We start from the raw sequence: 12,402 nt of genomic DNA, 5'->3' as shown, positions 1-12,402 counted from the left end.
GCTTGCCTAATTTGAATAAACCTGCATGTGGATCCAAAACTCCAGTTCACTCCCGTGGTTACACATCTACAGTGGATTTAATAACGTTCATTTACAGAAACACGTAGCCTAAACTTGGTGAGTAAAGTGTTTGAAAATTATAACTAAATAAAAATTCAATCATAAATGCTTAATGTAGAGAGAGTATATAGGCTTATGTTGGCATTATTCAGCTTCACCGTCGCCTTAAAGCCAGATTGTGAAGAGAAGTGGTGAAACAAATCCTGCAGAGCCTTTATCTTAATTTCGTTATTGCCAAATACCCGTAAAAACTTTTCTAATTTATTTTAATTTGTTAAGAAAGACTTATTTTTATTGGTGTGTTGGCCAATTTAACGGCTAAGTGTATGTACTTGGGCCTATTTAGGGTGCTGAGATGTTACGATGTTACAGAGAACTTATGTTATTTCTTTGTTCTTCTAAGTGGCCTACATGTTTGCTATGAATAAATTACGTTAAAACATGTATAAATGACTCATTCTTGAAAAAAGGCAAAAGAGCTCTGTCAATCTTAATGTACTTTGTCAGGCTCGGGTTGAATTCTGTTGGGCTTGGGCCTTGACGGGCCTAACTTTAATGGCCCGATTACAGCTCTACTCCAGACAATCCTTTCAGGTTTCTTTCCATCGCAGCCTCGCTTTAACTTTTAAAATGGCAGCCGTGTGAAATCTGATTTGAAAGTCTTGAAATATGTGAAAGTGTATTTGGAAGCTGGAACTTCATCTGAACTAGATGCAAGTGACTCAACAAACATACTATACATTTGTCTCCAGCTAGTGGCAAATCATTGTATCCAAATACAATAGCTGCACAAGTTAAAGGAAAATTAATTAATAACTAAACTAATTAAACGTGCAATTTAAGGGGGTTACACTAGCAAAACCAGTGACGATAATCTGCATATAATCTGTAAATTGAATATATTTGTTCTATTTTTGAGAAAAGGACTGGAGGATAAAGTAATCACAATAATAAATGAGATGTAATTTTCCCTTAATAAAAAGATAAGACCGTTGAATAAATGTTCTATATAATGTTTATACTTCAAAGTGGAAACACTGTAAATAGTGCTGCTTGTTTGGACCACACAGAGTGTTAGGCCGTATGTGTAAATTGTACCCAACAGCGGCACAGCATGAGTTTAGGTTTGTTTTCATGCCGACAGATAGGTCTCAAATCAAACAAGCGACCGGGCAGCTACAAGCAGAAGCACTTGAATTTAGTGAGGGGCACAAAAGTCTTGGTGATTTAGTTTAAAGCCAGCTGAAACAGAGCTGACTTTTTCAGCAGCACTACGAACAGGAGAAACACAATGCCATGAACCATCCAGTCAGAAGGCTTTTTCACTGATTTACTGTAGTATAAGTACTTGTGCCATGATATTGTTCCTGGATTGGTAGATATTTGTAGGAAGGAATTTTATTATATTGATGATGCAGACATGTTTTAAATGTAATAAAGAGAAAATGGATTTTATTTGCACTGTTTTAATTGCACCCACAGCCCGGCCCCGGACAAGCAGAAGAAAATGGATGGATGGATGTTGTTAAAAACTTTATAATAACAATAAAAAAGTAATTTAAATTAATTATTAATTGTCAGTTAATAACTAACTGCTGTGGGCAACGCAGTGGCGCAGTAGGTAGTGCTGTCGCCTCACAGCAAGAAGGTCGCTGGTTCAAGCCTCGGCACAGTTGGCGTTTCTGTGTGGAGTTTGCATGTTCTCCCTGCGTTCGTGTGGGTTTCCTCCGGGTGCTCCCGTTTCCCCCACAGTCTAAAGACATGCTGTACAGGTGAATTGGGCAGGCGAAATTGTCCATAATTTATGAGTGTGTGCGTGTGGATGTTTCCCAGAGATGGGTTGCGGCTGGAAGGGCATCCGCTGCTTAAAAACATGCTGGATAAGTTGGCGGTTCATTCCGCTGTGTCGACCCCCGATTAATAAAGGGACTTAGCCGACAAGAAAATGAATGAATGAACTAACTGCTGTTTCTTTCACTGCAATTTTCAAAAAATAGTTTGATATTATTATAATCACAAGTCTTGTATGCAATAAAAGTCTTATAGTAAACAGATTTTGTTAAATTTGATCTTTAAATGACCTTTACCATTTTTATATCCTATAATTATATATTTATGACACGATTAAGCTAATTATAATATTCTCCAGGTTGGAGGAAAGTCCTTACCCCAGGTGGAGGAGTTCAAGTATCTTGAGGTTTTGTTCACGAGTGAGGGAAGGACGGAACGTGAGATTGACAGGCAAATCGGTGCAGTGGCAGCAGTAATGCAGTCGATGTACCGGTCCATTGTGGTAAAGAGAGAGCTGAGCCGGAAGGCAAAACTCTTGATTTACCGGTCAATCTACTATACTAGTCTCACCTATGGTCATGAGCTTTGGGTCATGCCTGAAAGGACAAGATCTCGGTTGCAAGCAGCCAAAATGAGTTTACTTTGCAGGGTGACAGGGATACCCTTATAGATACAGTAGGGTGAGGAGCTCTTTCACACAGGAGGCACTTTGGAGTAGAGCAGCTGCTCCTACACATCAAGAGGAGTCAGCTGAGGTGGCTCGGGCATTTGTTTTGGATGCCTCCTGGACGCCTACCTAGGGAGGTATTCCAGGCATGTCCCACCAGGAGGAGACCTTGGGGAAGACCCAGAGGACTATGTCTCTCGGCTGGCCTGGGAACGCCTCTGGATCCCCTAGGAGGAGCTGGAGAAAGAGTCTGGGGAAAGGGAAGTCTGGGGTTCTCTCCTAAGACTGCTGCCCCCGTAACCCAGCCCCGGAAAAGCGGATGAAAATGAATGAATGAATGAATGAATGAATGAATGAATGAATGAATCAATGAATCAATTAATGAATGAGTGAATTAATCGATTTTTTGTGTGTGAATGAAAAGGCCATAATGCCAAGCCCTAACTGGTTCTGGTTCCTTAAAACTTGAATGAAACAGATATTTGACATTTATTGTAACAATTATTAATAGCAACAGATAATGACATTGTTGTTGTCATAACTTTTTGGCTCAGGCCTATTTATTAAACAATAAAGCTTCAAAATGTTCAAAAAAGAACAATAAAAAAAGTCAACTGCATCGTCACATGAATGCAAATAAACTTAAACAAGCAAGAAGAAGATCTGATGTAAGGAGAAGCACTTTAAAAGCCTGTTTGGAACAGTAAAGGGCACAATACAAGAAAAATAGGACTAGAATGCATGAGCAGGGTCACAGTTGAGTTGGTTTAGATGTGTCTGGTCTGTGCTGCATTTTTATTCCCAGTTGAACGACACCAGAATTCATTTATAGGTAAAAACCATCTTTTCAGCAGTCTCGCTCCACTTGTTGGCTTGCACATGGCAGCATTCAACCTTATTGAGTTGAGGCATACTAAACCAAGCCTATCACACCAGAGTTCATATAAATCAAACAGCCTAAATTAAATCTGTTCACCTTATAAAGGGATCACGTCTCACTCGTATTAAACCACTACCTCCATATTGATTTGTATTTTATTTATCTCTTCATGAACATCTAAACGAACAGACGTTCAGCAGAAGGCCAGAAATCTCTCAGATTTAATTAAAATCTTTATTTGTGTTCCAAAGATGACTGAAAGCCTTACAGATGGGCACGAGGACGAATAAACGATGACTGAATATTAATTTCGAGGTGAACCAACTCTTTAATAAAGCAGAAGGACCTTTGATGCTTCAATCTGAAGATTAAATCGGCATGGCCTAAAACACATTATCCGACAGATTGCGGTACTTTGTTTTCAGTTCAGTTGCAGTTAGTGTCAAGAGGATATCATATTGTGTGTGTGTGTGTGTATGTGTGTGCCCCCACAGGGAAAAAAACAGTACAGGTGACATTTCGCACAATCAAGAAACAATTTATATGTGGATAGACCCCAGAGGGCTTCCTCGCAGCTGCTGATGATTCGAAAGTCTGAAATTAAAATGACGGAGCATTTCAAGAGTGGTGTGTCCACAGAAAGGAAAGTGGACACAATGTGCTTGCTTACTTTAAATTTGCACTTAGGTTATTTCGGTCACATATTACAGAAATGAATATAATTAGTTTTGTCATTCATTCATTTTTTCAGCTTAGTCTCTTTATTAATCAGGGGTCGCCACAGCGGAATGAACCGCTAACTTATCCAGCATAAGTTTTACACAGTGAATGCCAATTGACCCAGCTAGGGCTCGAACCAGCGACTTTCTTGCTGTGAGGCAAACATACTGTCCACTGCACCAACGTGATTCCTATAATCAGTATTGAGATTATTGAAAATGCAGTAAATGGTTAAATCTTTCTTTATCTTCCATAGAGCTCTTGTTATAAAACTGTTGTGATATTGCGTTATTATATATTTATTCATTTTGCAGTATTGCTAAATCTCTAAACTGTGGTTTGGTCTGACAGTCTCAAGCATAGTTTAATAAATAAACCACAGCTCTTATTAATTAAAACAAAGATAAATTATTAACAAATGCATCAGGTCTAAATATTCTATGACTTTGTGGAGAATCTAGATAATGACTTTACTTGAACTGATGGACTTTGGACACTGGAAGTATATCGATTAGACAAGTATGTTATTGCTGTATTATTTCATATTAGTATTGTTTTTTTTTATGTCAAAGTGTGTTAAGTTATTTTAAATCTATATTTTTCTTTTTGTTTTTTTTTTTGCTAAACTAAAAAATTTTATTGTTGTCAATTTATATGACGATGTTGATGAAATCTGTTGTTTAAAAAATGCATCAGATCTAATTTTGACAATGAAAATCATTTTTTTTTCATGCATATATTTCTATAAACAGGAACTTGATCTATTTTGTCAGATAAAGCCATGTCCTCTGGTATGACCTACTAATTTAATTCTGGCAATTCCAAAGAAAACTTCAATTAGTTGGAGGTCCCCTTAAAGATCATGTCTTTGAAGCCCCCTGAGAAGCCCACGATGTCCACCTTTTTACGGCTGCAGAATATGGCATTGCGTTACCAAACCACAGGAGAGGAAAAATCCACAGGATAGCGCTCCTTCTCATACTTCAGCCTCCACATCAAAGTTTCAGAAAGCAAAGTAGGTCAAGGTGCTCCACGATTGGCCTGCCCAGTCACCAGATTAAAACATTATTGAGCATGTCTGGGGTAAGATGAATGAGCAGATGAAGATTAAAAATGAATCCAAAGAATCTTGATGAACTCTGGGAGTCTTGCAAGAACGATTTCTTTGCCGTTCCAGATAATTTTATTAATAGGTTATATGAGTTATTGCAGAGATGTATAGATGCAGTCCTCCAAGCTCATGGGAGTCATACACAATTGTAATTATTTTTTCATTGCACCATTACTTTATATACTATTCTGTACATTATTTTTGTTAAGTGTCCAGACTTTTGTCTAAGCAAAATCTTTACTGTCCTAATTAAATAATTAAAAATCAAGGCATGATCATATTTTATTTTGGTAAAATAAGCGTAATCTAGAGGCCTTTGCCTTTCCTATAAGCCACTTCTGATACCAAATGATCAACTAGAAGTCAAGATATTATTTTTTGTTCCTAAAACTTGGATAGGCGACAAGACTTTTGTCAGGTAGTGTATTAAAAATCATTATATGAAGAGTTCAGATGCAAAACCCTCTAAATCAGACCTCTTTTCTTATAAATGAACATTTTCTATCAGAGGTTTCATTTTATATGTAATGATAAGGTTATTAGATAGTAAATAAAATAACTTTTTTCATCAATGTCAATTTAGACAATTCTTTGGTTTTTAACAAAGTAAATTTTCTTTTGCGTCAATACCAGCTAAGACCAGGTCTGTTTTTTCTTTGTAATTAGTTGAAAATCACTAAAGATGCAAATACTAATTATTTTACCAAACATAAAACACATTACACAAACCACCTAAAATACATAAATCTGTCAAGTAAGTGGCGGTTCATTCCGCTGTGATAAACCAGGGAAAAAGCATAAGGACAATGAAGGAATGAAATCTGTTAAGTAAGTGCATTAATCAATAACATTAAAACTGACATTGATTAAATCTTAACAATCTGTTGGCATTTTTGATATTTGGGATTCAGATTTAATGTAAGTTTAATGGTAGCTTCAAATAATGTAGTGTAAAACATTATGAAACATCAATATCTGTGCATTGTTCATTAATATAAAAAGCTTAATCAGATGTATAGGTAATATGATGTAGGCTAATATAAATGTATAGTTTTTATAATATTTATCTTTTTTAAAAATAGCTTAAATTAGCAAATACACAAGGTAGGCCTACTGGGCAAAAAGAGGATGCCTCTCAGACAATTTTAGAAGCTGTTATTCATTCATTCTTACCATACTTACGGTCTTGGCCCCTTGTTTATCCTCATAGCATCCATGTGGGATAATAAAAGGCATTTTAACTCTGTCTTTCGTGAAACACAGTTGCCGTTTAACGTATAGTCATTCAAATCAGACTCATTCAAAGTAGCGTCACTGCGCAAAAGCATGTTATGAACGCATGCTACACTTCCGAATGTACATTGTGTTTTCTTTTTTTCTTATAATGCACATAGTTTTGAGGTAAGGGACGTTTTCATTTGCCATTCACTGACAGTCGGACAGACTCATCCAGTTCATCAAACTACGTCTTTTAAAACCAAAATCGAAAGCGTCCCCCTCATAAAAGCTGGTGTATCAGCGCGCTGCTACATTGAAAACATATGATCTGATTCGCGTCTTTTGATTGGTTCTCGGGATATATCGGCTTTTGCTGTCAAAGGCAAGTGGCGTTTAGCGGCTTTTGCCAACAAACTGTTATTTCTGAATGCGCTGACGCTAAGATTTAGATGATTTGAAGCAAATCTATTTGTTGGACATGTACTACGTGCCTAAAGCATTCACTCAATGTCATTATCGCATTTTTGGCGGACGTGGCGTTTAGCGGCTTTTGCATCTGAACTCTTCATATTTAAATAATATTTTCTCAAGACTCCAAACTACATAAATATATCTATTTTTTTTTCTTCAACAATGATGTGTTACAATAGGAAAATGCACTGCCTATTTGTCAGCAACCCACTTCTAGTTTCATTGACATGATTTATGTTCAGCATCTCAACCAATGACATGCTCTGTCAGTTTTACATACAACTATTGTTGCTGTAAAATGGAGAAGCAAACCAGGCATGCAGTGCTGAAATGACACTTTTGCAGCAACAAATGCTTAAAGACAAAAACCTTCTGCTCACCTTTCCTGGGCTGAATCTGCTCAGCACCTGCAGAAGGTTGTGCAAGTTCACGATAGTCTCTTCTTGCAAGAACATAATCCACAAAGATGTTTGACAGTACTGCAAGGCAAGGCTGAAGACAAAAAACAAGCATACAGCTGCAGAAAATGTGATTAAGGCAAACTTGTGAATAAATATTCATAATAAGTGAAGAGTATTTTCTGTGTTTTGAGTGTTTTTTTTTTTTACCGTGGCAGTGCCGGAAGAATGCTCCAGTTTCCATCATAGTGTGACAGCTTGTGAAGGAGCACAACATCTGGTGAACTCTGCAATACAGCACAAAAAAACATTTCAAACAAACACCACCCATTTAGTTCTGCACAACGTTATTCACTTCGACAGATGACACAAACTAAAGAAGGCAGCTCCCCAGTACTCGAAGACAGAATGAACACTGAAAGCTGCCAGTTACTGAAGCATTTCTGTGTTTTGCTATGCATCAGGGCTAATCCTATTTTAAGACATTGCATAAGCAGAAATTTGGCTAATTAAAGCCGCAATGTCCACATGATTGATGCAGTCTAATTTAAAAGTATATTTACATATTTAATATATGTTAATAAGTCTTGAGATATTAAATATTGAAAGTTTAATACTAAATATTTAGAACATTTCTGCATCAAAAGACATTAATTATAGGTTCAACATCTGTACTTTCTCCCTGTGTTGGCGTGGGTTTTCTCCGGGTGCTCCGGTTTCCCCCACAGTCCAAAGACATGCGATATAGGGGAATTGAATAAGCTAAATTGGCCGTTGTGTATGTGTGGGTGTGAATGCAAAAGTGCGTGGGTGTTTCCTGGTTGCAGACTGCGTAAAAGATACGCTGGATTAATTGGCGGTTCATTCCACTGTGCATACCCCTGATTAATAAAGAGACTAATCTGAAAATAAAATAAATGAATGAATGAGTTGTACTTTATTAATGAATATTGCATGAAAATAGGATCGTTCTGTGCTGCTGGGATTATGACTAGGGGCTCTTCAAAACTTCAGAGCTGACCTTTACTGAAAAAGGTCAAGAAATGCAAAAAATGAAAAGAAAACAGGTAGCAGTTATCGAGTGCTGAGGGGTATTTGTATGCACAAAATGTGCTTAGAAGGCTGAAACAGTGGCTTATTTAGATGGAGAACGCGATAGCAGAAAATCTGAGGTCATTCAGAATATGATGGAAAATTGAGCAGATGAAAGATCAAGACGACAGCGTTCATGTAAAAGTGGATAAGGAATTATTATAGACTGATTGACAGACGAAAATGAAAACAAGCCACATGACTCACAGTTCTATTTTGAAATCAGCTTTGTTCTACTAAAGGCGCATTTTAAAAAGTTTTTCAGACTACTTTGCATAATCTAGGCGATAGGTTGTTAACACCCTTAATAACTAAATCGGTAAATCCACATTATAATAGCACAGGCAGGATTTAAAGGAGGTAATGATTCCTTTACAAATACCATTTCTCATCACATATGCATGAAAGGTTAATCATGAAGTGTGTGTGTGTGTGTGTTTTCTTTCCTAACATCACCACAGGAATTGCAAAACGAATGTCTCTCATTTGCTGATAAAGTGAGGAAAAACTCATGTAAAATTACTTACATTTTTTGTACATTGTACAGTATAGGGTATTGACAGATTATTGAATGAGAAATCAAGCATGTTGATATAATATGCAGTGGTGTAAAGTAACAAATTGCAAATATTTAAATTACTGTAATTAAGTAGTTTTTCTCAGGAATTGTAATTCACTATGTAGTTTTAAAAATGTATACTTTTACTTTCCCTTGAGTGCATTTTTAGTGCAGTATCTGTACTTTTGCTCCACTCTTTCCTTTAATCTGCAGTCACCACTTTTTTTTTTTTTTTTTTTTGTCTATGGGGATTCGAAAAATCAGTCCTGTGATTTCTGTCCAATCGAACCACCATAGAAGGTAAATTGCATCATAATGAACAACCTGAAGACATGGACGATTTATAATAGCAGCAAACTGTTTGGAAGCATTAAAAGTGTCCAAGAAGATGTCCAAAGTCTTTACACACATTGACCCAGAGACTGTTTAGATGCATCTCACTGATGAGAAGATGATGGATGTTTACTGTATGATGACCGAATTGCCCTTAAACACCCAGCAGGCACAAGAAGTCAACATGACATCAGATTAACGTTGTACCCCAATGTTGCATTTTGTTTGGAAATGAAAATCGAGTTGATATCAGAACCTAATGCCAGGTCTTTGTAAATATCCAACGTCCAACCTAAAATCAACCAAAAATCAACGTCTAATGATGTTACAGCTTGAGATTGTGTGGATGTTACCACTATGACGTCTATTAGATGTTGGATTTTGATTGCCATATCCTGACAAGTAAATGTTAGTATTTGACATCAAGTTTATTACACTGTTAGACATTTCTGTAAATTACACAGTTATTTACTGTATTTCACCCAGTGTAATACTGCAAATTCCTTTTACGGTAAATAACTGTATTTACCGTTGCATTATGGGAATTTAGTGTGACGTCGAACAACATATACAGCGATGTACTGTATTTGTAAAAATTCGTGTATTATACTGTAATTTCCACAACTGCTTCAACGCCACCTTGCGGCGATTCGACTACTCTGCACCACATTTTGCCTGAGGACTCTGGAGCAATTCTGGAGGACAATTTATTAGTGTGCCTGAAGAACATACTGGATTTAACAAACTTTACTCTGGTAAGCTGAGGCAGTGTTTCATTTTACAGAATGTTTTGTGGACGAGAATAGAACATAGTAAAGTATAAAGTTGGCTATTATTATTTTCTCTGGCTTGGCGTTATTTCGCCCATTTGAGAAATATATCATCTATTAAGATGTTACCTTTATTTAATTTATTACATTAACACTACTATTACTTTAAATAAGACTGTTTATGACTATTAGCCATTGTTCTCGTCATATCTTTTTATTTATTTACATAGGAACCGGTGTTGCAGCGGGTTTTGGTTTAGGAGGGAACCAGAGGTATGCAGACAGTTTTGGAGGACACTTAGCACGAGACAACGGTCCGGCAGAGAGTGTTTTCCCCCAGAAGAATATGAATGAAAGACCAACAAATAATCCAGGTAAAAGCGCGTCTGTCTGTGCTGACAACACTCGACATTGATTTGAGCACCTCTATTAGCATTTGTTTGCTCGGCAACATTGGCTGAAGCGATCTTAAAATGGTAATGTTAACTGTTAGCTAAACTGAGCTAAGTTTATACTGAATTGGACTCAAACTCATTTTAACGTGCAACGTTTAACTTATATTGATTTATACTATATATATTAGATGTTGTGAACTTATTTTTCTCTGGTTTAGAGTAACTTATAACGTTAGCTTGAGAAAATAACATCGCGACGTAACCTATAAGAACGTTAACGTAAATCTATAACGTTACAATATGCATAGAGGTAAAGTTGGTTTTATATTCCCACATTCGTTCATTTAGAAGACTCTATACTGTTTACCATGTTACTTTGAATATTCGATCAGAATTAGCATGCCAGTATGACTTGAAATCAACATTAACACTGTTTATTTGACCGTGAGCATGTTGTACTTTGATAGTCATTAGCTGCTAAAATGATTTCGCTATTTAGAGTTTGCAAATAATACTTTTATGAAATTAAATTATTAAGGGGGAAGTCTGAATCTGCTAATATAAAACCAATTTTACCTCTATGCATTATGCTAATAACCACCTTTTTGCTATTTATTGTTTGCTAATTATTTTTTTTATCACAACTCTTGACATTTGGTTTAACATAATTGTTACCATTATATTTTTTTTCTGTTTAGATATGGCACTGGCACAGCAGCAGGTTTTGTCTGAAGAAACAAACAGCATTTCAGAGATCTTGATCAGCACAGCCTTATGCTTAAAAAATAAGCAAGACCAGTAAGCAACCAAGGTAAACAAATAAAAAAAAGTTGTGTGGAGGTTGTGGATTGTAGCATGGTATTCTTATCTGTATTTTTGGCTTTTTTATGGTCTCAATATAGAATACTGGGAGCCTGCCTGTGCAAACTGGACCTCATACATCAGTAAGTACTGTACATCTATTTGTTTCTCAATATATTAACGTTACTTTTAATACAAAATGTGTCACATGTTTAGTTGCTAGCTAAATAAAAAAATCGTTTTCCCTTTTTTATTAAACCATTTAGTAGGTTTTTTTTTTTCATCTTTGTTTATAATATTTTTGAGCAGATTGAGGTCTGTCATGGGTCAGACATTTCAAAATACAATAATTAGTATTGGGATACATGCATTTGTCTATGTATTAAATGTCTTTTTCCCCATTTCATGTTGCCTTAATATTTTGTAATAAATAAAATAATACAATTTTTTGTATAAATAATTCCAGAGGATGAAACAAAATGCACAGCAACAACCAGAGTGAGCCAGAAGATAGCAGGAGAAGTACTGAAGAGAATGACAACCATGAACAACAGTGTGTTATCCTTCTTTCACCAGCTAACTGAGAACTTGGATTAGGTGAGACACTCTCAATAGTTTTATCAGTATTCAGTCAGTTTTAGTTTATTAGGAATACATAAAACAAATAGTCTAATCTGTCCTGCAGTGAATCAACCCATCACAAATGCTACAATGTTTTTGTAAAACCTTGTTAGGGAAAAAAATAAACAGGACATTTTGGTTAGTTATCTTTTAAACATGGTAGTGAGCAGGTTATGAGCAGGAGCCAGTTGCTCAGTACCAGCTGAAAACTACCCCAACCTAGCTGCCATGCTTCAAAATAATTAACCAGTATATGATTTATTTTTTTTAAACAAGCTTCTTCTATGCTTATGTTAGTCTGTTTGTCCTTATCCAGAGTTCTTCATAATCCTGGACTGGGCCAAATCCTGACCAGATGCTGTGGTGGTCATGGAGGAGTGAATCCTAAAAGACACACGTGATCAATGAGTTTCCGCATTGATCCAATGGGCCAGCCTGACCACCCGCTGGTGAACTTTCAAGCCTCTGGTGCCTAGACTGCGGCATTGCACAAGTTTGGCTAGAGGAGAACTGGT

General features: G+C 36.4%; 1 protein-coding gene across 13 annotated transcripts in view; it reads right to left on the bottom strand.

Moving 5' to 3' along the window:
- b3glctb (beta 3-glucosyltransferase b) overlaps nucleotides 1–12,402 on the bottom strand; it is a 126,866-nt gene that overhangs the window by 63,456 nt on the left and 51,008 nt on the right. For 7 of the 13 annotated variants that reach the window (XM_073914092.1, XM_068223808.2, XM_073914098.1 and 4 more), the window contains 2 exon segments: nucleotides 7,527–7,603; nucleotides 7,299–7,410 (listed from right to left, as the gene is read on the bottom strand). In XM_073914092.1, the coding sequence (XP_073770193.1) occupies nucleotides 7,299–7,410; nucleotides 7,527–7,603 (189 nt within the window). 13 annotated transcript variants of the gene reach the window in all.

The sequence above is a fragment of the Danio rerio genome, chromosome 10, assembly GCF_049306965.1.
Source record: "Danio rerio strain Tuebingen ecotype United States chromosome 10, GRCz12tu, whole genome shotgun sequence".
Classification (NCBI taxonomy): domain Eukaryota; kingdom Metazoa; phylum Chordata; class Actinopteri; order Cypriniformes; family Danionidae; genus Danio; species Danio rerio.
This window is presented reverse-complemented; position numbering and strand designations above follow the sequence as displayed.